The sequence below is a fragment of the Petaurus breviceps genome, unplaced genomic scaffold (genome assembly GCF_028583685.1).
Source record: "Petaurus breviceps papuanus isolate PSGF00001 unplaced genomic scaffold, PetGlider_PUasm1.0 191, whole genome shotgun sequence".
Taxonomy (NCBI): domain Eukaryota; kingdom Metazoa; phylum Chordata; class Mammalia; order Diprotodontia; family Petauridae; genus Petaurus; species Petaurus breviceps.
In genome coordinates, this window is record NW_027185811.1 from 1,107,165 (window position 1) to 1,133,598 (window position 26,434).

The window sequence follows — 26,434 nt, forward strand, 5'->3', positions numbered from 1 at the left end:
AGGGCAATCGGAGTCAAGTGACTTGCCCAAGGTCACACAGCTAGTATGTGTTACATGTCTGAGGCTGGATTTGAACTCAGGTCCTCCTGACTCCAGGGCTGGTGCTCTATTTACTGAGCCACTTAGCCACCCGCTTCATCATTTCTTATAGCACAATAATATTCCTTTATATTCACATACCATAATTTATTCAGCCATTCCCCAATTAAGGAAGATCCCCTCAATTTCTAATTCTTTGCTACCACAAAAAAGAGCTTCTATAAACTTTTTTTTGTACATATGAGTCCTTTTCCCTTTTCTTTGATCTCTTTGGAATAGAGACTTAGTAGTGGTCTTGCTAGATCAAAAGGTATGCAGAGTTTTATAATCCTTTGGACATAGTTCCAAATTTTTCTCTAGAATGGTTGGACCAGTTCAAATCTCCCCAGCCTTGCATTAGTGTCCCAGTTTTTCCATATCCACTCCAGCATTTATAATTTTCCTTTTCTGTCATATTAACGAATCTCATTGGTGTGAGGTGGTACCTCAGAGTTGTTTTAATTTATATTTCTCTTATATTAATGATTTAAAGCATTTTTTTCACTTAGTCTTATTGCTTCTTTTAGATGATTCAGAACTTTCAGGAGGAAGCTTGTTTTGTTCTGGACACAATGAAAGGTAATAGAACAATGAAAATACTTTCTTTTTTATTTGGTCTGATCTGTAATTTCATTTGTAGTATTCTAATGAGGAAACTCCCTCTATCAAAATAGAACAGCAACTTCTGAAAGTTAAGTCTTAAAAAGTTGTCTGGGACACTAAGAAATTAAGTGACTTGCCTAAAGTCACATAACCAGTATGTGTCAGAGGTGTCACTCAAACCAGATCTTGGTAACACTTTTCTAGCCACTTTTATGATGCCTGTATTTCCACTCTACCAGTCTTTAAGGATCATTAGAGTTTTTTTCCGCATTGTCTCTTTGAGAGGAAGAAAAGGAAAGTAGTGTTAGTTCTATATGTTGGTTAAGAAACAAGCTTTCTCGGAGTTTAGTATTTATTATAAGTTGTCTTATGCCATTATCAAAGTTTACTAGCTATCTCATAGTTGTTCAGTTAGTGGCAGTCATCCTGCTTCCAATAATAGTTTATGTTCCTTTTTTTTTTTTCCTTTTGGAGGGCAGTTGGGGTTAAGTAACTTGCCCAAGGTTTACCTGGCTAGTTTTTTTTTGTGTGGGTACTGAGTGTCTGATACCGGAACCGAACTCGGGTCCTTCTGACTCCAGGGCCGGCTCTTTACTCACTGCACCACCTAGCCGCCCCTCATGTTACTTTTTTATGGCTTTTCTCTGATATAAGTGCATTGTTCTGTGTAAAAGCTAAGAAATCCTTTTTCTTTCTCTGATCTTTTATGAGAACCTGTCATGCTTCTCCCCATCCTTGCTGTGTTTTAGAGATGACAAATCATCTTTCTGCTTCTTTTTCAGCTGAAACCAATGATAGCTACCACATCATATTGAAATAGAAGGGGAGCATCCCATTCTGGGTAGCTGCTATTTTCTTCACCCCTTGGACACTTCCCCTCTTGCAGAGGGATGTGGATAGAGAGCTGGAGGTCTGCAGGAGCCTGACTGATAAAGAGTGGAAGGTGGGGTGGTGCTACACTCTGGAGGTGGAATCTCAGCTCTCCGTTCCTTGTCCCAGCCCTCTTGCCACACACAGATTCCTGTCGGGCATGCAGTTCTGCAGCTGTTTCTTAGTTACAATTTCTGAACTGTGGTATTGTTGAATATTGATAGAAATTTGTCACATCGTTTAGGTTTTGTGTTAGGGCATAATGATGATGGGAACTGTGTGATGTTTAATTGAAAGACCTTAAATTTTATGATAATCTGGAGCCATGTAATTTTTTTTTTCTAATATATAAATAAAAATGAATCTCTATGTTCTTTAGACTACCCACCAACCAATTCCTCCATGACATAACCTGCAGTCTCTGCTTTCACTGCAGTGTATTTGGCCCTGAAAAGCAGAATGTTGGGGGCAAAATTTTTTTTCTCCATGCGCTGTATATCCTGTCATTACTCTCTTGACACCACATAGTGATCCTGCATTGCTATGGTGAAATGTGAGTTTACATGGAGGACTGAGAAAACACCTGCCAAAAGTGACCCATTAGTAGAGTCAGAGATATGAAAAATAAAATACAAGTGCTCTCTTGCTCTCTCTCTTCTCTCTTCCCTCTCTCCCTCCACCCCTTCAAAGGGGTTGGGCTGGGGGTGGGTCAGTGTGGGACTATTATACAATATATTTGGCAGGATTTGAGCACTGACTGGACTTCCCAAAGTTAATTTTTCCCAAGGTTTGAAGTTCTCAATACTTTCTTTTAATATATTGGATTTTTTTCTCTCTCTACTCTGTGTCCTCATTCCTATTATAAGAGGCACTTTTGTTTATGTAGTGTTCTTGACTTGGGTACTTTTTAAGAGAGTCTCCTTCCCATATGAATAGAAGAAGCCTTAGACCAGGAGTCAAGACCTGGGTTCTAATCCTAATCTCTGCAATAATTCACTCTCTGATCCTGAGCAATTTCATCCTTTTGGATCTCTCCTTCCTCATCTATAAAGTAAAGAATGTGAATAAGGTGATCTCTAAGGTCTTTTTTTAGCTCTAAAATCTAGAATTCTATGATCCTATTTGTATTCATACCCTTCCCATATTTTGTTCTACTTAAAAAGTGACTGTGTCTGTGTCTATGGGTATTCCTTTCTTGTTTTACATGTAGATTGTCAAGAATTCCCAGTACAGAGTGAGTTAGGGCTGTAGAAGACAATGTTTAAAGATTCTGTATGGGTTTGGATTTTTATTTTTTTTTAAGCACTTGATACAGTTTAATTGGTTTTTATACAAAGGAAATTTTTGTCCATTAAAGTTATCCTGCAATGTAGTCTAATTCCTTTTGGCTTAAAACAAATTGAAAATCTTTAAGGTGGAAGATTAAAAATGTTTTCTTGGTAACTTCTACAAGCCTTCGACTGAAGCAACCTTTTAGAGGATATGGGTCAGATAGCTTCATTTTCTGGGCATAGTCACAGTTGTGCCACATGCTACAGTTCATCATAACCAAAGGTTCCCCAGCATTGGCCTCACTTTTTCCTGTATATGGTACATTTTTCATAGATCATGCTAATGTCACAGTTTTTTGAGAGAAGTATTTAAAGTCCCGGCAGTGAACACATTTGTGTCTCCTAAGGTGAGGCCCTCAGATTTACTAGTAGACTGTTTTTATTGCCAAGAAAATTTTATCAGGCCTCTTTTGTGTCAGTGTGAAAAGGGTTGGTATAATGATGAAATCTACAGTAAGTGCCTGAAATGATATTTAAAAGAAAGTAACTAGTTTTTGTTTCACTTAAATTGATGAAATAAAGATATATGATAGTTAGCTGTCTGGCTCCACTCTCCTCCTCTCCACCCACCCCCCCTAGAAAAAAAAAAGAAACAGAGTCAGCTTATCTACCTGAAGTACTACCTATAATAGTCCTTTGAAAAATGAATAATCTAATTACAGAAGAGCATCTATACCATGCAAAATAAAGACTTGAATCCTTACCAGGGGTCTAATTCAAAGTTCTGAGGAAGAGAACATGATTGTTTGATATACCCGGGCCAAATATAAAACAATGAGAGTGCTTTCACAACCCACACAAGCAAGCCAGCCTCAATACTTTCTAGGTCCACAGTGCAGATCATTTTGACATCTGAATTTTAGGTGGAGTCAATAATGGAGAGGAGGAGCTGATAAGATGTGAAGGCGGTGGATACCACCAAGAGAGATTGTAGCTGACCAAATGAGAAGGGGTCTGAATAGACGGAACCAGGTGATGGCATTGTCACCTTAATGAACTGAACCAGAAGGATGGGCAGAATCATAGTGCTTTCTGTAGCAATGGGGTAAATGGGCAGGGGACAAGCAAGGGTTTAGCTCTTGCTATTACCTGTTTTTTAGTTTGATGTGACAGATGAAGGCCAGTGTTCCACAGACTCCTTTCCTTGGACCCATAAGTAGTCTGATAAAGTTTTGCTATGTAGAAGCAGTGGTGCCTCTCAACCTGAAATTACATCACTGTGAAGAACTGAATTTTTCATTTTTACTTTAAAGGGAATTTAGAAGACACTTAAGTTTACTTCTTCCTTGCTTTACCTTTCCCCTTCCAGCAAGTAATTTAACAATTCCAGGTGGTGGTGCTTGGTTTGTGAAAGAGGAGCTAAAAAGGGCTCATCACCTGCAAAGTGGGTTTTACTATTTTTTTATTCTTCCTTTTCAGCTTCGTTGGCCATGGGGCTCTTCTAGGAATTTCATCATTGTTATTGCCTTAAACTATTAGGAATTTTCTCTGTTGATGGCAATAGAACCTGGGCAAATGCCCAACCTACTTATGCTCTAATTTATATAGAATTTATGCTCCAATTCATGTAGAATAAGCATTATGTCATTTTTCTGCTTATCCTTTTAGCAGTTGATGTAGTTCCTGATTTGTGAAGTCAGACCTTTACAAAAAGGTTTGTTTTCATTATAGTAATGTAAACAAAGCTTGGTTTTATTGCCTATACTACAGAGATTAAATGAGGAAGGATCTAGATTACTTTGAGGTTGGGAGAGAGATTTGAGCGAGGTAAGAATGTGTTCTTTGCCAAAACAGGAAGTGGCTCCAACACCCATTGACTTCACTGTAAAATGTCATTTATTTTTTTTTCCTCCTGTTTATTTTCGTGGTTTTGTTTTTTATTTTTACTGCTCACCTTGAAGTTTCCTCCCTTTTTTCTTCATTTTCCTTCCCCTACCTTACCTTTAAACTTTTCAACTTCCTGATTACTTGTATAAGATCTCTGTTGTATTACCACATATCGTTTTACCTAGTCTTTCAGTCTAGTTCTTATCCTTTTAGCCCAATATTCATTTATTTTTTTCCTCTGACAACGAATATAGATTTAATCAGGAAATTTATTTGGTGGGTTGGGGAGAAGGAGATGGATCTCTGAATCCATATGGTAGAAAAAATCTACAGATCAGTTCCTGGTTTGTAATTTACAGCCTTACACACTTGCCTAGGGGTACTGAAGTGTTAAATAACTTGCCCAGTCACACTGCTAGTATTCACCAGAAGCAAAATTTGAACCCAGATCTTTCTGACTCAGCAGCTCTTTATCCACTACGCCACAGCTGCTTCTCCCACAAAAATTAAATTCCTTAAATTACATATACATTAATTTGTATGATTTCACCAAAAACTGTAATCATTCTAATTTTTATCTTGTATAAATCTATATTTTGTTTGACTTAGAATGGAGATTCCTAGTTCTAATTTGTGTGTTGGACTCTTGCCAGTCTGATAAATCCTATGGATCCTTTCTCAGTAATGTTTTTAAATATGTAAAATAAAAGACATAGGATTGCAATTATATTGAAATATAGCTATCAAAATATTTTTAAAAAGCAAATTTACAAACCCCAGGTTAATTCTTGGCTTAGAGTAAGGTACATATGCCTCACATTAAACACCTGTTTTCCCTAGGAACTGACATTTGATTTTTTATTTAAGACTTTAATGTTTTTTCCTTAAGATTCTCCATATAATTGTTTTACCTTTCTTCAGGCACCCTGAACCCCTTTTCCCTGATCCTTCTAGCCCCATCTTCCTGTTTTTCATACTCTAACTAGATCTTCTATCTTTTAATAACTCCCTCTCTTGTCATTGATATGGCTTCTCCCAGTGATGTTTTTTTTTGCCTGTCTCCATTTTAAGTGTGTGGTGATATAAACTACTTTTTTCCTAGATTGTTTTCATTGGTTTCATCCATTAATTCAGCAGTCATTGAACCTCTGACCTACTAATTTTAACTTAATGATTCTTGGGTCTTGCCAGCTGACCTTCTATAACTTTAGAACTGAATTTTCAACTAAACTGAACTTTCTTTGTACTGTCTCTTCCATTTAGAGTGTAAGCTCCCTAAGAGCAAGGACCTTCTCACTTTTTCTTTTTGTACCCTGGCCCTTAGCACAGTGCTTGGCCCTCCATAAGTGCTTAATAAATGCTCTTTCATTCATATGCAGAGCACTGTGTTAAGTTCTATGAGAATACAAAGATGAAAAAACCAATTTCTATTCTCTGGAAGTTGTGTCTGGTAGTGACATACACCAAAGGCTAATCCTAAGGTAGTGCATAATAGTGGTACACACAAAATGGCATCAGAATTCATATTGGGGATGAAGGATGTGGCATGGGGGATTAATAGGATTTCCAGTAAAAGAACCTATCTGTGTGAGGAGGGGACATTGAGTCCAGTGTGATGTGGACAAATTGTGTGTAGAGAATAGCAAATACATTTCAAATGAAGCGCAAAATATGAAAAGGGCATGAGTGAAAGATAAAATAGTCCTACACTCCTATGGTAGGTCTGGAATATCAAGCTAAGGATTTTGAATTCTCTTCAGTTTTAATAATAGTAGCAGGTAACATTTATATAGTGCCTTCTATGTGCTCAGCAATTTACAGCTATTTCATGATAGGCATTAGAGAATCGTTTAACGTAACTGAGCAAGGAGGGGATGACATCCATGTACAAAATTGAGTTGGAAATCTATCATCAAGAAGACCAGCTAAAGACTGTTAGAGTAGTGTAGATAAACAGTATGGAGGGCCTCAACCAAAGTATGTGGAAAGAAGGTGATAGATGCAAGAGATAGGGGATTTGGCATCTGAGAGCTAAAAAAAGGAAAAATCAAAGATGACTGGGGTTTCACATTTACTTAATTGGTAAAATATTGGTTCCATTAAGTTACTAAGGTCAGGGGTCAAAAATGGCACCAGTCGTGTTCATACCATGTACTTAAAAAGAATCATTCTGATGCCTTACCTTTTCCTCCCCAAGTTGCTCAGAACATACCAACCTTTATCTCATTTGTTTTGACATCTGTGTGATTGTGATTTTTCAACCTAAGGACAATATACAAAGAGGACTTTCAACATCTGCTAAAAGCAGAACATTTCGACTTTGTGGTAATTTCATTTTCATAAGGCTGTGATATTTATGAGAGGAGCTACCGTTGTGGACCTGACAATGAACAGTAAAGACATAGATGAAGTGGAAATGATTAGGAGGACAGGCAGGGACTGCCATTTTGTCACTTGTGGTAACTAAGGAGGGGAATGTTGTTCATTTTCTGTCATGCTCTAGGAGAACTGATTTTTAAAGAGTTCAGATCTGGGAGAGGTAGGATTCTGTGGCATGAAATGATACTCCACTTCATACTTCACTTACTTCACTTTGGTGAAAAGTATGGGAAACAAGAATGAAATTTTGGCAATTTAGGTACAGATAATTCTGATCAAGAGGAAGTGTCCAAAGAAGCCTTTGTAGTGGAAAGGGAACTATCAATGAATTTGAAATTTTAAGAGATGGAAGTAAAGGCAGGTAACAGGACAAATTCAGAAGGTAACAATGTCAGAAAAACTAAAACGGTGCAACTTGAGGCTTGAAATAAATGTAAAGAACAAAAAGGTTTTTAAGCTGTGTTAGAAATGGGGGGGGAAGTCAAAGAATAGTATCCTACTTAAGGTCAATAGACATTGCATAATGAACAGAAGATGGAACTACTAATTTGCTTCCATTTTCTTTACCAAAGAGAATGGTCTTAAGACGTTATAAGGGAAGACATTTAGTGGAATTAAAACTCAAAATAAATTAGACTGATTAAGAGTACGTTATGAGTTACTACCTAGCCTAGATGAACATATAGGATTCTGAAAGAATTTTTGGATTTCATTGCTGAGCCTTTGAGGAGTTGTGACCGCAGGTGTTACAGAAAGCAAATATCCTGATTTTCCAAGTTGGGAAGGTAAATATACTTTATATGATGGGATAGTGAACCACATTTCCAATTCCTGATAAAATTGTAAAACAGGTTAAAAGGGGACCTATTGTGAATAATTGTTTAAGAGATCATCAGAATGAGGTATCTTGGACCCATTGAGAATATAGTGATAAACAATGAATGATTATCAAAGTAAGGCACTTGTATAAGTTTCACAATAGCCTCGTGGACGTGGACTCGATAAGAGACATAAAAGACTGGATGATGGTGGGTTCTCAGTGACTTGGATTAGAGCATGCTTATCAGGTAGATATTACCTTACCAGTAGAATAAGGATAAGTATAAAGCTTGTCGATTGGTGCAGCTAAATTTTTGAACCAAAATACAGGATGTAGATAGTAGAAAACAAGGTGGAAAAGACCTAGGAGTTTTGGTGGATTGCAAGCTTAATAGGATTCAGCAACATGTTTGGCAGCCAAAACCACCAATACTATCTTCAGCTTTCTCATTAGTGGCGTTGACAATCTAGGAGGTAATTGCATTGCTTTCTGATAAGACTCCAACCGAAAGGAATATGACCAGGACGTCACGTTTTAGAAGGGAGCTGGGGCGTGTCCCGAGGTGTCACCGAGCCGCTTAAGGGGCATGAAGCCATAACATTTAAGCCTAGAGAAGAGAATACTTGGGGATAAAAAAAGATAGTTCTTTTCTAATTTGAGGGTTTTTCAGGTGGGAGAGGGATATGGCTTCTTGCCCCTGGAGGCAATAGAGGGGAATGATAAGCAAGTGGGCCACTACAGCTGTTCCAATGGGCACCCGAATACTGAAGTTCAGGCGGATTCTGGAGACCATTTGTCCGGGATGTAGACAGGCAGAGGTTGGGCTCCCCGTGACCAGTTCCAACTTTAAGATAAGCACTGAGGCTGCCTCTTCTCCTGAATAGTCTGCATCCGCAGCAGACTCGTTTTCCCAGAACCCCCTGCGCTTTGGCATCTTCTTTCCGAAGCTGCTTCCCTCCTACTTTACGCCCAGCCTGCACCGTCTGCAGACTCCAACTCCCAGCATGCCCCTCCCCGGGAGCCTCTGAGTGGACTGCATCTCCCAGCCTGCTCCGCGGCTCGGCCGGACGTGCCGGCGCCTATAAGAGCGGGGGCGCAGCGGCCGCAGCCTATTGTTAGTCGGAGCCGGGGCGGTTCTGGGTGCTCGCAGCCGAGGGAGCAGGAGCCGCCCGCTCCCCGCCGCCGGCCGGCCCGCCCGCCCTCCCTCCCTCCCTTCCTTCCCCCGCCGCCCTCGGAGCTCCTGGACCCGTGGCCACGGCTCCCGGGGCTCGCCTCCCCTTCCCTCCCTCCCTCCCCATCCCGGGCCTGGGCGGCGGCGGCAGCGGGGGCGGCTAGAGACCTTCGCGGGAAGTGGCGGCGGCAGAGGGGTCGGGCCGGTAATGGGCCTGGGGGCTGCGGGGCGGAGCGGGCGAGCGCCCGCCGGACGCGAGCGCGGGAGCCGGGGAGGGGGCGGGGCCGGCGGGCCGGAGGTGGGTGTGGTGGGAGGGCAGGTAGGGGTCCGCGGGCGTGGAGCTGCGGCCCTAGGGTCCCGCGGGCTAAGAGGACGTGGGAGCAGGCACCCGGCCTGGAGGAGGGTGTGGAGAGGTGGGCAGGCACTTGGGGGGTGGGGGAAGCGAGGTGTTAGAACGAGCAGGAAGGTGAAGGGGTCATCGGAATGCCCACCGAGGCCAGTGTCCGTCATCCAGCATCTATGAAATGCCACCTTACTGTGTGCCAGGGACTGTGCCGAGCTCTGGAGAGCGCGCAGGAATAGCTCCCAGGTAAAGTTGCAGCGTGCATTTCCCTAGTTTGTAGGGGCCATCCAGTGACCTGGTTTTAGCACAAGCTTCACCCCCCTCCTCTTGCCCTGCCTTTCTCTGATGACTCCTAAGAACACTAGTTTCCTAAATGAGCAATGGAAGTTATCCTCACGGAGAGCCCAGCCTTTGTCCTGTAATGGTTAGTTAGGTCAAGTTGAGCCCACAACTGACCGTGACTTCCCTCCTCGCTCCCAGTTGCCCATCTTGCAGGGCCTCGGAGCCAGACCCGGGGTCTGTGCCATGGCTAAGCCGGCCCCAACTTTCTCACAAAGAACCCAGGCTCAGCAGGCTCACAGTTTCAGAGAGGACATTACTTCCAACTTTGATTTAAAGACAAGAGCAAAAGAGAAGGACCCCTATCTGCAAAAGGATTTCATTTTGGAAAATGAGAAGGAATGAGAATAGAGGGTTCACATTTAAATGTCCAGTTTAGGTAAGGGGGAGAGAAAGGGTTTGGGCATCCAGAACAATGCCATGAATCCCCTGATTGCTAAGTAAATACACGATCTGGTCAAGAATGACCCCATTGCTTGGGACTTTTACCTCAAGTAGCAAGCAGCTAGTTATCCTGGCTCTTCTGCTTCATACATTTGTGATCTTTGTTGGACAAAGCTCTCTGAGCCTCACTTTCCTTATTTGTAAAATAAAAGGCTAGATGGCTCTTCCAACTCTGTCAGAGACTTAGGATTCTTCTGGTCTGAATCTCTGAACATCATCGAACCAGAGATGCAGGTAATCTTCAGGATCATCACAGTAGCTGAAGAGAGCCATCCTGCCTCTAATTCTAGCTAGAAGAAGGGCTCTTAACTGAAAGCTCATCACCATCCAGAGACTTTATCCTTTGAGGAACCACTTTCTCCTTTTAACATTGAGTCTGAACAAGAGGAAAATTTTTGAAGGCTTTGTACCACAGAAGTGGGTCAAATGCTTCGTTTTCCTGATTATTTTGGTTTGCTTAAAGAGAGACTCATTTATCAGCCTTAAATATACATTTGTTATCTCAAAAAAATTTTTGTAAGCATTACATCGCTTGGAAATCCTTGTCATGTACTTGGTGGTAGGAGTAAGCTTTAGAAGCCTGAAAAAGTATAGTCTTTTTTATATGTTGAGTCTTTATTAAAATTCAGGTATGATGAAATCCTATTTTTATTTAGTATAGCTTCTTGCAAACCTCAACCTGTGCTACTTCATACAACTTTGGTAATTATAGACTGGTGGGAATATTTGTCATAAAAGGACCTTTTAAATGCAACGTAGAGAGTGACAGCATTTCTGCCAGTTGCCCTTTAGTTAGTCTGATATTTGAAAGTTCCTATGAAGACTTTTATTGTTTTCTCCAAGATCATTATGTGTATCGGGCTTTGGTCATTTTGATATTTTAACAGACCAATAGGTCTTATCCCTGGTGTTAGAATTGAAATGTATTTCCAAATAGTACCCTGATTTATTTGGGTAATTGAATTAGTATGTGTATGTCTGAAGAAGTCAGGGAGAGACTGCTTGAGACATATGGATTTTCACGGAAGGTTTGAAAAATGAATTTGGTGAGGTGAAAGAAGAGTTGAGAACCTTTCTTAGCCAAATATTGCAAAGAACATTTATTTCAGGTTATTGTAAAAGTGTTGTCAACCTCTGAGATATTTGGATTAGAAAGATTTCATGAAAAGAGAGGTGTTAAGGCTGCAACTGGTTTTGGTCTAGGATAAACAAATCTTTATGGTTAGTTAATAGTCAGCTTAAGATAAAAGGATTTAGAGCAGCAGTATATAGAATTTTACCAAATACTTTCATCTCAGTGTATAAAATAGCTAAAAGTAGCAACATTTTAATTTGCATGTTATTTAATTCTCAGGACATTTTCAAGTTCAAATGTTGCTTCTCTATAAAGTTTCTCCTGTTATTGGCTCAGAAAACCTTACTCCAGAAGTGTTTAACAGAAAGGAAGAAATACTGGCAAGGGGGAGACAAGGGGACTGCTTCCCAAGGTTCGCCTCTGTTCCCAGTCTAGATAAAAATGACATGAAGAGATGAGAACCACAGGGGTGTGACACTGAGACACTGGAAGGTTGTTGGGGATTATGTAGAATTCAGAAGTAGAGCCATCAGCTGTTTTTGAGCCCGTATCCATAAACACACCAAATGTAGGGAAAGAGCACTCACCTAATTGGAGCACCCAGTAAAGCTTGCTGAGACAGAGGCTGCTGTCTAAACCCTATCTGACAAAGGAGGGGTTTCCATTTAATTGGGTTTCACTTGGGGCAGACACATTTATTTGTTGAATGTAGTAGGAAAGAAAATATGATTAGATTCAGTTGACAATATTTTTTCTTCTCTCATCCTTATATTTTCATGCATGCTTTGAATGTGAGGTTTTTAGTGTACTGTTGGTGATAAAGTGGAAAGAGATGCTGGAGGTAGATTCAGAGCTATCAAAGATCTCAGATATAGGTCTGAAAAGGACCTCGAGTCCCTTATTTTGTAGTTGAAATGGAGGCATAAGGGGGTTAAGTGAATTGCCCAAGGTCATATAGGTCATAAGTGGCAGAACTTGGTATTGGAAGTGAGTCCTGATTTAAGCTAAAATTTTGCTGAGCTCGTTTATTCTTTCCTGTGCCTTAGCATTGGTAGTAGATCTGGTGACATCTGAAATCTGAAGAATAGGGAGAGTAGGACTGTGGGCTATACTTTCATTTTAATTAAAATTCTTCTTATCAGTAACGTTTTTTTCCTCCTAGACTAATTTCTTTAGGCATGTGTTAATTTTATTAGTACACCTGAGATACATTGTAACTGAGGGTTCCTGGTTGAGATCTACATATATTTATGGCTCAAGTCCTCTCGAGATAGCATGTAGAATTTTGATGAGGCCTGATCAAACCATAATAAACACTCTCTGAAGCCTTCTTCCAGTATAGAATGTACCATGCAAAGCTGGCTAGATGTTTAAGCTAGTTCCTGTCTGTGTAGGATAATGTGTGCAGGCAGTTGAGAGAAACCAAGCACAGTATTTCTTCTTTTCCTTAGTGTGAACAAAGCCATCAAAAACTTGTGTTTCGGCTTTGGCATTTGGTGGTAGGGTCGTCCTATAGCCCCTCAAAGGGAATCCCTGACGCCACAGTCTGTGTTGGGTAGCTCTCTGCAGTCATGCAGCCCAGTCTTTCTGGGCTGTGTTTGTTATTCTTGATGCATAATTAGCAACTAGTGAGATCATAGTCTGGGCAATTTGGGCACTACTGATTCAAAGGAAGAGAACCTGTTTCTAGGCTCTGAAACAAACTCCCATCTTCCAGGAAACTGTAATTCAAAGATGGAAAAGGAAAATTATTTGTACTGTGGAAGTAACTGATGCAGATAAACTCTTCTGTCATGTGCCTGTGAGATAATCTGCCCACAACAAAATTCTTTCACCTCTTTTTTGATGTTTCTTTTTCCCATGCTGGTTCTTTCTGTGTCTCGAAGGACATGAGGCTGAGTTTTGCGCACAGATAATTGTCATGATCAACAAGCATTTACCAAACACTTACTCTTAGATTCTTTTTTTTTAAAAATTTTTAATTAATTTGTTTCCTTTTAGTTTACAGGATTCAATTCCACAATTCCTTGAGTTTCACATTTTGTCCCTCTCTCTCCCCTCCCCGCCATGGCAGCGTAAAGTCAAGTATAGGATCTGTAAATACTTTCACATTATACATTAGTCAGGTTATAAAGACGGATTGTATCAGATGGAATGAAAAATGGTAAAGAGGACATAAAACCAAACAAGAGAAGGAAAAAGATTAGGTATTTTGCTTCCACCTGGATATAAACTCAGTTCTTTCCCTGGATGCACACATCTCTCTCCATCATGAGTCTTTTGGGATTGACTTAAATTACTGCATTGCTGAGAAGAGTCCAGTCTATCAAAGTTGGTCATCATACATACGTTGTGTCTGTAATTGTGTACAAATTTCTCCTGGTTCTACTCTTCTCACTCAGCATCAGTTTGTATAAGCCTCTCCAGGTAAATATGAAGACCATCTGCTCCTCATTTCTTATAGCACAATAGTATTCCATAGCATGCATATACCACAACTTGTTCAGCCATTCCCCAATTGATGGGCACCCCCTTCATTTCCAGTTCTTTGCCACCACAAAAAGAGCTGCTATAAACATTTTTGATCAGTTCACAACTCCACCAGCAATGCATTAGTGTTCCAATTTGCCCACATCCTCTCCAGCAATTGTCATTTTCCTGTTTTGTCATCTTAGCCAATCTGACTGGTGAGATGACTCTTAGATTCTTGCAGATACAATGACCAAAAGTGAAAGAGTCCCTGCCCTCAAGAAGCTTACATCCCCTCAGGGGAGAGAATATTGATGCAGATCAGGAAGGAGACCTGAAGGGTTTGAAGGTGGTATAACTGAGGAGGGCTAGCCTCTGCCAAGCCACTGAGATGACAGGTGTGGAATATTGAGAAGTAACAGGAGCAGCCTGTAATGGGAATGCAAATTTGGAAGATCTTCCCTGCCCCTAGGCTAAAATGCACCTGAAGCCTGGGGAGGGAGGCTTGTTTTTCAGTAGATACTTTTTGATTGGCCAGTGGGTCAATAAGGTTGTTACATTCTCTGAGCCAGGAGAAGGCTATATAAGCCCTGATGTGTAGCTTTGTTTTGGGACTCACTTTGAGAAGTGTTCTGTGATTTGATCTGAATTCTGGGAAGCCGTTGTTGAGAGTCCCCCGGCTTTGAAAAACCCAGATGCTGATTTGTTATGGATGTAATGGTTGGACAGTTTGGAAATCTGTCTACTTGATCTGTTTCTGTCTTGATAATTCTGCCTGTATACTTTGAGGTTCGGAGTGCTGACCTTTTTCCCCTGAACGAAGTAAACGATATATGTCTGACTGATTAAAGTAAGCTTGTTAACCCATTTTGAGTTGCTTTCCTTTAACAAAGCAGATCCAAGAACCTGTGTGAGTAACCACCCTGGGGACGCTGGGGTGCTTGCTGCTACACAGCCTGACTGGACAGTAATGTGTGTAAAGGGGCTCAAAATGTAGGCTGGGACAAAGTTGAGAAGGACTTTAGATGCCACACAGAAGAGTGTATTTTCGATGCTACATCGGATAGAGAATACCTGAAGTTTCTTGAGGAGGGGAGTGACATGCTCTACTCAAGGACAATCCCTTTGACCCCTGCTGGAGGATGGATTGGAGTAGGGACAAGATAAGTGAGATGCCTACATTGGGTTGGCTTAGACAAGAGATAATGAGGCCCCAAATTAAAATGGGGTCTGTGTGAGCAGAGAAATGGGGAAAGATGCAAGAGAAGAATGGAATGATAGTGATAACACAGAAATAGGGGTGTTTATGAACGGGATGAGTTAGGGGGAAAGGTGATGTGATTCTCTTCCGGACGTGCAAAGTCTGGCATGCCTGTGTCCAGTTTGGAGTGCCCCAAAGGGCAGCTATTGACACAAGGCTGAAGTGACTCAGGAGAAGGACAAGGGCTGGTTACATGGCTTTAGTAGTTCTCTTCATTGGGCTGCTAGATGGCACAGTAGCTAAAGTGCTAGGCCTGGAGCCAGGATGACTCTTTGTGAGATCACATCCAACCTCAGAACTTACTAACTGGGTGACCCTGAGCAAGTCATTTAACCCTATTTGCCTCAGTTTCCTCATCTGTAAAATGAGCTGGAGAAAGAAATGGCAAACCACTGCAGTATCTTTGCCAAGAAAACCCCAAATGGATTACTGAAGAGTCAGTCAGGACTGAGCCACAACAGTTATCTGCACAGAGAAAACGTGAAACAGCCACTAGTCTTACTCCTCTCTTTGTTGCCTGGACATCGTCCATCCTGATCCTCACAAGGAAACCTAGTAAGAATACTTTGAGCAGACTAAGGAAAGAGCCTTCATGGCTAGTTGCATCCCAGGAAATGGAGAGCCTAAAAAGTCCCCTGGGAAATATTCAGGGACAAATGAGGGTTAGACCAAGTCTATTTCTGGCTTTGTCTTCTACTATCACATGCAGTGCTGACCCAGAAAGGGTGGGGTATCTGACCTGAGAACATTTAAACTGACAAAATTTCTAACTCTAAAAGCCAAGGAACAGAGGCCCTAAACTTTGTATTGATGGATAAGTCACCTCTGTTGTTTCTAAAGGACTGTGACTTGAATTCTGGTCCTTCAGAATCCTAGGACTGATAGGTGATCACGAGCCTTCCCTTTGCTAGGGGCTGTGGGGCTAGTACTCATGGGATATTGTAAAAGATTTCTACTGTGGAGATGACCAACTCAGTCATTCTTCATTGTGTGCCAATGTGTCTATAAAATAGCTTGCCCTATTGATATGATTAGGACAGAGTTGTCAGCCTGTTCTGTGCCTCTGTTCCCATTCCAGTATTTTCTCTGAGGCAGAATATATGAGGCTCTGGGGGCTGAGGGAAAACATAAAATCAGGAAATAATGTGGGATGTTGGAGAGGTACAACAAGGAAATGGCCTAATCTTTGGAGACCAGACTCAGATCACGTAGAGAAAGTAGATTGGTGTTAGCCCCATATGTGATGGGAAGAAATGGGAGTTGAAGGGGGTTTGATAATAAATGAAGGCATCTTAGACTGGTTTGGGTCAGACTCTGGCCATGTCCATTTAGGTGCTTTAAACCCTTTATTCATTTTTTGGGGGGGAAGGGACCCTGATATATGGTTGGGGGTTTCATAATAGAGATGATGGTAATACCTGTCTCTCCCCCCTCTTTTCTTTCCAAGCAGAATCCTCATGAGCCCGTCTAGCTGGTGGTGCATGGAGGCTTTAGGGCCTTTATAGTGGACTCCCCAAGGAAGTCCCTTCAAGACCAATGGATGCATTCACGAGCTCGAGTCTCAAGAGGAAGTTTGAAGATGTGGACGTGGGCTCTTCCATTTCTAACTCAGATGATGAGATCTCCAGCAGTGACAGTGCCGACAGCTGTGACAGCCTCACCCCTCCCAGCACTGCCGGCTTCACGCGTGAGTGGGCTGTCCCTTTTTGTACCTAAACTGTCCCAAGTTCTGGAACCAGGGGCTGTGAGGCCTCTGCTTCCTTCAGTTTCACAGGCATTTGGCCCTGTGCGCAAGATGCTGCGCTTAGTCCTGAGAAGACAAAAATGAAATAGTTCTTGCCCTCTAGGAGCTGATACTCTAATGAAGGATGAGGTACAGTCCATATCCAGAATAGTGCAAAGTAATTTGATGGGGGAGAGAGCACTTTTCAGGCCCTCCTGCTTTTTTGTCACAGTCTCTGCTACGATCATTTAATTGCTCAGATTTCCTAGGCTTAGGATAACTGTGCTTCTGTTCATTTTACTCATACCATGATGTGTGAAACTCCAGGATTCACAGTGTTTCAGGAATCTGCCACCGTACCAACACTTAAGTGGTGTATAGAAATACAAAGTCCCTTGTTTATTATCCAGGCCTCAACTTAAAAAAAATAATGATGAATTCAGTAACAGTTCCAACAAATACAAGCAGTATACAGAATAATATTCCAAATAAAATGGTAAAAGTTGTTTAGATTTTAATACTTTAAAGATTTACAGTTTGTCAGTGCAGTTCTTCCCTCCACCAGCACAAGTAGCACCTTCTCTTTGCTGTAGTAGATGATCTTAAGTTATCATAGATTGGACTTCTGGTGCAGAGCTTCTCCAGTTTAGGTAGAATAAGACACAATGTTACTGAGCCTGTACTTGAAGATTGTTCAGCTTGATGAAGGAATTTACAGAGCTTGAATTCTTTGGGGATAGCTTTTGAAAACCTTTGCTACAAATAGGGCATTGGAAATACGGAAGTTAAATTTTGATGAAAGAAAATTCTGACAACTTATTTATTCTATGATCCCTTCACAACTCTTTTTGTGTACTTAAAAGTTTTGGGTTTTTTTTTTTTAATGTTTTATGTTTGCCATTTTATGATTGAACACTTTATACTGATAAACCACAGTTTATTTGGGGTATCTTGGGTGGCATAGTGGATAGAGTGCCAGGCCTGGAGTCAGGAAGACCCAAGGTCAGATTTGGCCTCAGATACTTACTAACTTTGTGACCCTGGACAAGTCACTTAACCCTGTTTGCCTCTGTTTCCTCATCTATAAAATGAGTTGGAGGGAGGAAATGGCAAACCAACCCCAATATCTTTGCCAAGAAAACCCCAAATGGGGTCACACAAATGAAACATCTGAACAACAATTCAATTTATTTAGCCACTACTAATCATTAGACATATTGATTGTGTTTTTTCATATTATAAACAAAGATGTGAATGCTTTTGCATGGATTTTTTCCCTTTCAATAACTTGATCTTAGTCAAAAAACCTAGAAATGATAAATTTTTACCTTTTTGATAACATTTGTATGATATAATGCTAACATTAAATCTTTAGGTGAAATGGTAGCTTTTGTAACTTGCCTGTTTCTTATCTTTGTTTACTTTTTTTTCAAAAATTTAATGGAAATTAGGTTTTAGCTCAAGTTGCTTTTATATAGTTATTAGAAATTGAACAGTCACTCTCAGCAGTTATTTCCCATTTTAAATTGATCATTTATATCTTTTAAACATTTTATTCCTCAAGTATGGGAATGGAGAAAGAAGAAATGATATGGTTAGTGGATGAGTGTTCCCTTTTAAACAGATGAGATGGGAACTGCTGACCAAAGGGTGGGCACTGCATTAATGATGTCAGCTACATTCTGGGTTGATTGCACACTGTACTCTCTCCTTTCCCCTCAGCCACATCTATCCTGAAGCGGCAGAAACAGCTCCGGAGGAAGAGTGTGCGCTTTGATCAGGTGACCGTGTACTACTTTGCCAGGCGCCAGGGCTTTACCAGTGTGCCCAGTCAAGGTGGGAGTTCTCTGGGCATGGCCCAGCGCCACAATTCTGTGAGAAGCTACACGCTCTGTGAGTTTGCTCAGGAGCAGGAGGTCAACCACCGAGAGATCCTCCGTGAGCACCTGAAAGAGGAGAAGCTTCATGCCAAGAAAATGAAGGTGCTCAGGGGGAAGGGGGACAGGGGACAGAACTTGAGCTGGTCAGTGCCAAGGAGGAAGGGAAAGGACATTTGGGTCCTTTGGTTGTGGCCTAAGCCACTGTACGCTCTATAGTGTATCACTAGTAGGGTGAGGAGCTTTGCAAATAGGTAAACAATTCTACCTTACCTTCCAAGAAGGAGCTCTGACTTTCCCTCTGCTTTCCATCTTGCTTACATGTGACCTGGAAGCCTCTGCTTAACGGAGTGACAGTTCTGTTTATTTTCATATTATTGTCCATAGGCTCATAAAACTGGCATTTATTCTTTTGACCCACCTTCCACCTAGGAAATGCACTTTGGTTGGCTACTCAAGTATCGCTGTACTATTACAAAATTCATTTAACCCTCAAATAGCTATTGAGAATACTGTAGTCATCATCTCACACAACAGAAGAACTTTAAAGACTAGGAGGAAGAAGGGCTATGGCAGACCATTTCACTCAATTCTTACATTCAAATGTTTGCTGCCAACACCAAACCATTTGGGGCTCTGTGGTTCCAAGTACAGAACCATGTCTTTGGGATTTCCGTATTTTGAGAAACACTGCTTTAGATGCAGGCCAATTTGTTTTGGGTCCACATGACTTAATGATATTCAGAAACTCAGTGGGAGGAAAACAGAAGTGTGGTGGGACCAGAGGAATTTAGACAGTGATGGTATGTAGGCCTTATCTCATTTCCAGTTCTGTTTGAGAACTGAGGCTGCAACCTGCTCTGCCCCTCTTCCGATGGGCACTACATTTAGTAGTATTCCCTTGCTTCTAGATGTTCAAGAGCTCCATCATTGGCCCCATAACTACAGCTTGGCAAAGAGATACTGATCCGTTTGCCATTCAGAGTTTATGGGCTTCCTCCCCTCTCTCCCCTAGAAGAAATATCCTGGCTCTTGAATCTAGCAGAGGGGTGCCCTGCCAGAGAGATTTCATCCTGGCCCCTGTAGAAGCCCCCAGGGCAGATTCAGGTAAAGCTAAGACTTGTTTTGACAGTTCTGCTTGTTTGCAGGAAACTGAGCCAAGAGCCACTAATGCTACAACCAATAAACGTTCATGTCAGAAGAGAAATTCTCATCTTTTGTTTCCCGTTTGCTCCTTTTTCAGGTTTTTTCCTTTGGGTTTAGTAATAATAATTTCATATTACAAAATACTTTGCAACTGTTGTCTCGTTTGATCCTTAGAACATCCTTGTGGGAAAGGAAGTAAAAGTAAAGTTCTTGTTTTACAGATGAGAAAAGCTCAGTCTGGAAAGATAAGCTGACTTGTCCATGTCATAGGACCAGCAGGTGGCAAAACAAAGGGTTTGGAAGGCAGGTCTTTCAGCATTTTTTAAAAAACCATCATCATCTTACTCATCTCTTCTTTTTTGATAAGGTTTAGTCAGAAACAGACCTCAGAAGAGTCACTCTCCTATTATTAGCCTTTCATATTTAATGTTCTGTAGGCACTTGCACATATGGATGAAATAGCTGCTTTTGGTAGTGTAATAAAAGTATGAAACTTGTCCTCCCCAGCCTCATTAAAGCATCCTTGGGACAACTCCAGTAGCACACAGGAGACGGGCAGGGACGATAGATGCCTTACCTTGTTCCCACCTTTCTCCTCTGCCACATCCCAATATTTTGAAAACTTCACATTCTGGTAGCTTAATGGTTATGAGTATTTGGTAACATGATGACTTCTATGAGAATTGTTCTTAAGCTCTCCATGTTGGAGTGATTGAGGGGAGCACCTTCTGTGGTCGTGCTCTGATTCCCTGAATTCTCCAAGATACTCTGAGGTTTGTATTTGTGGTGTAGTATTTACCATGAGTCAGTCCACGAGAAAGTGAGCTTCTGACCCCTAAGATTCTACCCATCAGGTCACACTTTGCTAAGGATTCTGTAGACTCTTACGGCCTGTAGCAAAACATTGCAGTTTCTGGCATTCCTTATGGAATCTACATTGAACCCTAATTCCATGTTCCTTAAGAATGACCCATCGGTAGTTTCTGGTGTCAGTATTCTGTTCCTGGACCACCCTCATAAATCCCTCCATATCCTGTCCACAGGACTGTATGACTCAGCTGCTTGTCCTGAGCTCACATACAGGCTGTCCACCAGGACCTTTTGATCCATTCTGGCATCTTACCATTTCCTAGGCTTCATCTTGAGATCACATCTGACAAATCCTGTGGCATGTAGTTATCAGTCCTGTGGGTCTGCTTCACCAAAAGTGTTTCTGTAGGACTTTGAGCTACTTGTCATCTGTTTTAAGAAGGTATGTTATTCCTCTTCCTCATATTTTGGAAACCTAGTTTTATTCTTTCTACAACTGCCTTAGGGTAATGGGTCCAGTGTTTTGTTAGTATTATATAGGTCAGGTTTTTGTAAGGCTTTTTTCTCCGTCTCTTATGGTCCATTGTATAGTTCTAAAAGTGTACATTAAGAGTGCCATTGCCTAGGTGTTGTTTTACATGTATTTTTCCAATTGAACTCTTGATTTCAGGATGCCATTAAGTCTCTTGACATACAGAGATGCCACAGCCTTTTCTTTGATAGCTATATGTTCACAATATGTCTTGCCAATACCAAAATATTTGTAGTTATTGCTTTCAGCCACTGGTTTAATGAGACCTCCAGATTCAACTAAAACCTCAGTCATCAACTTTCCTTGGCATACAATAAAAATTTATGCTTAATTGAGTCCAGATGACATTTTTATTTCTTAGGAGAAAGACTTACAAAATGAAGGAGCTATTGAACGTGCTTAGTACAAAGCAATGCTATCTCCGATTTGTTTCTCAGTAGAGATGTTTAGCTTGAACTGTGTACACTAATTGATTTGATTCTCTCTTTAATGTGGAAGCCATACTTAGTTCTAACTAAGAGAGGTAATTGTTATTGGGTTTAAGGTTAGGCAGAACCAAAACGTAATGGGCTTAATTTAAACTCCTTGACCTTGGTTTTGTATCAGTTTTTCTTGATGGTGTCATATTGGTGATAAGCTTCCAAAGAGAAGTTTTCTGCATGGTTAACAAATACATTCTTACCATACCCATTTCATGTATCTGCAGTACATTGGCAGCCATGAGTGCAGAACTGAGTCTAAGGCTTTGACTCAGTAAAGGCAGCATGAATGTTACAGGACTTTTGGGTGGCTTGTTTAATAATTTCTAAGTTAAATAAATTATTATTTTATTTCTTTTTTATTTATACCAGTGGGACTTTTTTTTTATTCTTAGCCGATAATATTGTTTTCTTGTGTTTATAAATGTTTTGTGTGTGCTGTAGGCTATGGATGTTTTGTAGAAAGTACATAAATAATTGGCCTCTATTTGGGTGTGGCTGGCGTTCTCCTCTTTTATAATAGACAGTGATGCCTTCTGTTAAGAAAGGTGGGTTAAGGCTCATGTCTGAGAGGAGGCAGCTGGGGAGGCGCCTTGCTAGTAATTCATGTGCTGCTGTGAAATACTTGAACAGCTAATTATGGATCTTCATTGGTCCCTGTCTTGACAGTTGAACAGAGAAGCTACCATTTATCATCTCCCTTGTTGTGCGCAATGTTAATGGTACGTAAGCTTGCTGTCTCTTGTTTGATCCATTTGTGTTGGGCTCCTTTCAGCCATAGAGATGATCAGAAATTCTCCTTCTTTAAGAAGGTTCTCTCTCACCTCTGATTTCTTTACTTCTCAAGATTCTGTAGTAAAGTTTTTGATTGACTCCTTATGTCAATAGGAGTTTTTTTTTTACTTTTGTTTTCTGATATACATTTGTTTCCTGGATTACTTGTAATTTTTTCTTGTTGTTGCCTTTAATTAGATTTTTCTACTTTGCATAATTGGCTAGATGGTGATGTAATATCCCATGCTTTTCTACCGATCTTAAGTAGCTGCATATGATGGGATTTGATGTCTTTCTTTAGGGGTATTCCTGGATAGCTGTACCTTTCCTCCTGTGATTCTACTAACCACAGCAGTAATACTGCTGTGTACAAAGCATGAATTTTTAAAAATTAAATTTAGTGTGTTTGTGTGTGGTTTTTGTTTCTGTTTTTTGCCCTTTTTTTGGAGGGCAGTTGAGGTTAAGTGACTTGCCCAAAGTCACACAGCTAGTAAATGTGTCAAGTGTCTGAGGCCGGATTTGAACTCAGGGCCTCCTGACTCCAGGGCCGGTGCTCTATTCACTTCACTTCGCCACCTAGCTGCCACCTGTGTGTGTTTTTTTATATCACCAACTTTTTCCACTGTATCCTCTTCCTTACCCCCTTTTATGGAGCCATACCTTATAATAAAAGAATTTTTAAAGAAAGGAAAGAAAAAAATTCAACACAACTAATATCAAAGAGATCTGATTTTATATATAGTGTTCCACATCCCCAGTCTCCCACCTTTTGCAGAAAAAAGGAACAAAGAGATGTATTCTCATTTCAAGAGTCAAGATTAGTCATTATATAAAGACATAGCATTTGGTTTTGGCTTTGTTGTAGTCATTTTATATATTGTTTTTCTGGTTCTACGTGCTTCACTTGGTGTCTGTTCATATAACTGAAATGTTCTTATGATTTCTCTCAGACATTGTGGGAGAATGAATTCATTCATGATGGTTATAACAGATGCCACCATTTTATAATCACTGTTTGTTATAATTGGTCAGCTGTTTGGATTCTTGCCTTAAGAGTAAAAATGAACTTCAGAATTCCAGTCTTAAGCATATTCATCTCATTTTCAAAATCATTGGAGAAATCAGTGCTGTTTTTTTGTCTTTGTTTTGTTATTACGTGTAATTTCTGGGAGTTTGCATTATGTGAAAATTTTCAGTAACCAGGTTCTTCAACTTTTGTCTCTTCAAATATCAATATCTCTTTGACTTTATCTTTTATTTAACCTAATCTAGACCTAGGAATGGAATAAGGCTTTTTTTTTTTTTAAGCAATCAGGGTTAAGTAACTTGCTCAAGGTTACACAGCCAGTTATTTCTGGGTGTGGTGCTAAGTATCTGGGCCCGGATTTGATCCCCAGGTCATCCAGACACTGGAGCCGGTGCTCTTACTCGCTGTGCCACCTGGCCGCCCCAGAATTAGTTTTTATGATTGCCCTGAACTGATCAGCAACATATTGTTGCGTGACTTGGAACACTGACCCTTGCCTGTTAAATAGTGGGATCTGTTCCCGGTTTTGATATGGTGGGCAATGAAAGTATTCCTGTCTTCAATCTATTTCATGTATACTCTTGGTTTTTAGTCATCAGATTCACTGAAACATTTCTAGCAGATGGAATATTTGTATTTCTGATTTGTTCTGATGTATCTTGCCTTCTTGTGGCACTAAAACATGAATGGATGCTATCTAGCTCTCTGCTATGTGTCATGTGTATTATTGTTTTGAGTAGAATGAGCCTATAACCTTAGGCTGCCCTGTTTCTTTAACTCTTAGGAGTAGGTGTTATCCCCACGGGGTGCTAATCCAATCAGAGCCTAATTTGTCATTGTTTCAGAGTTCTTGCCAGGCCTTCAAAGACATCCTAATGCTGACAGCACCTGAAATACATTACCCTAACTGGCATGTCCCCTATTCTTCCATTGTTCCCTCTCCTATTGTGAACTTTGAGGGGGTCATTGAAAGTACTAAAATATTTATGCTCCATTTTTTTTATTCAAATATATAAAATGGACCCAAATAGATTAAGAATACTAGAGTATTTGCTTTGCACATAGAAAACTGTTCTCTGTATAAAACATGGCATCTTTCAGGGAGATAATTGAAGCCTATTATGGTAATGCTTAGCCTTAAACCCATCATTATCTCTCCTAAATTGAACTAAGTATGGCTTACAAGGTAAAGAAGGGTGTATTATCAAAATATCTTTTTAATCACTTGATATACATAAATGATGTCAAGTTATGTGACTAAAAAAAAACCAACACATTAAACAGCCCCTTCATTTTATAGAATCTTTGATATCTGATGAGATCACCATGTCATTTGGACTCAGTAAGCATGAAATTCGTAATGTGTACCAATCATGTGCCATACCCTTCTCAGAGAGCAGAAGGCTTTGAGTTTCAAATGTAAAATTGAACCATTAGATAAAGGCAATGCAAGCACTTAGATCTCCTCCAGGTAAGATACATGAAACATAAAACTCTTACCGAAGAGAATGCTGTGACTGTATGTCTAACTAGAATCCTGAAATTAAAGTTCATTGGGAAAAACAACTTCAAAACAATTAAATCATAGTACACTTTTGGAATTGTAAAATGGCTATAACAGATTTGGAAAAAAATCCTTGTAAAATTAGTACAGGTATTAAGGAAGTATAGGGCCCCTCATCCTAAGGCAACAATGGAAAGATTAATGCTTTCTTGCCAAAAAGGAGACAGAAGATTGATGGACATGTACATGTTACATGTACCATGATGCTGTCTTAATGTACATGATCATAAGGTTGAAAAACTTTCAGAAATACTTTTGGAAAAGTAGAAATCACTTCGCTGAGCAATAGTGAAAGCTGACACTAGTGCCCAGCATTAGATTTTTCAAATCTATCTGGAAGTGATTTTCTTCTTTGTAGAGCCTATCAAACAGCTTAGATTTAAAAGTGAAATCCAAAGGCCCTCTACGGATGACATCCACATGTCAACAGCAAAGAAGAGTTGGACAAATGTCTCCTCATGCAGATTTGTTTATAGATGTAGAGACATCAATGTTCACAGTTATCACCATCAAAAATTACACAAAATTTTTCCTTAAGATATTGTTCAAAGCAGATTATGCAAGGAAATAATAGAAACGTCACTGCAGATTGAAAAATTTTAATACCTATCAAATACCTGCTTGTTAGACATCAGAAGCTCACTCTTTTTCATGGACTGACAGATGACAAATTCCAATGCAAAAATAGACCTCAAAAAAATCAATTTCAACAGAATTCAAAAAGGATTGTTATCACAGACAGCTGTTGTCTGTCCACAATTGCCTGGATATATCATTGATCATTAAAATGTACGAATAACATCCTTAATAGATACCACCACATCAAATACAGTCTTCAAAGTATGTGGAACAAAAAGCTTTCAAAATATAGATCCCAGCATAAGAAATCAGGATCGTGTGAGAATAGGATGAAGTATATGTCACCTTTGTCCTAGTGGCTATGAGGATGATTTCATCAAGCCCATAGAGGATGAGCTTAATATCTTAAAGCTTTTATTCAGCTACAAAAAGTGGTTATTTTATCAATCTGTTCAATAATCTGTAGAATGTTAAATATAAAAAAATTAGGATAGCCTCTTATCCCATTATCATCTGAACTCCTTTAAAGAAGATGAGAAGAATAACTAATAATCATTTAAATCTGTATAATACTAATAAACACAGGGCTCAACCCTAAAGCTACTATAGAAGGATTAACATTTCTTCATCTAAAAGGAGAAAGATCAGTAGACATTTTTAGAGCTCCATGATAAATAGGTCAGAAACCTACAGAAATACTTTTTGGTCTAAGCAAACCGGATTCCTCAAATCCATCTGAGACTGTTGTGCCTCCAGATGAAGCCTGGGAAACGGCTAATATCCAAGAGGGGAATCAGAAAACCCTCCACAGGTGACATCTACGTGATTTCAGTCTAATTTGAGGTTGGTTTTTTTGTTTGTTTGTTTTTTGCGGGGGGGGGGGGGGGGAGGGGGGGGGAGGGAATAGCCGGGC

The 26,434-nt window shown here is 40.3% G+C and overlaps 2 protein-coding genes across 2 annotated transcripts in view; both read left to right on the forward strand.

The window, feature by feature from the left end:
* TFCP2 (transcription factor CP2) overlaps nt 1-6,081 on the forward strand; it is a 59,816-nt gene extending 53,735 nt beyond the window's left edge. Inside the window, exons 14-15 of the mRNA XM_069092538.1 lie at nt 606-657; nt 1,464-6,081. Coding sequence (XP_068948639.1) covers nt 606-657; nt 1,464-1,501 — 90 coding nt within the window. The 3' untranslated portion in view covers nt 1,502-6,081. The remainder of the gene's footprint in view (nt 1-605; nt 658-1,463) is intronic.
* A 3,395-nt stretch (nt 6,082-9,476) lies between these two features.
* CSRNP2 (cysteine and serine rich nuclear protein 2) overlaps nt 9,477-26,434 on the forward strand; it is a 24,306-nt gene continuing 7,348 nt past the window's right edge. The window contains 3 exon segments of the mRNA XM_069092539.1: nt 9,477-9,668; nt 16,461-16,697; nt 18,456-18,715. Coding sequence (XP_068948640.1) covers nt 16,547-16,697; nt 18,456-18,715 — 411 coding nt within the window. The 5' untranslated portion in view covers nt 9,477-9,668; nt 16,461-16,546.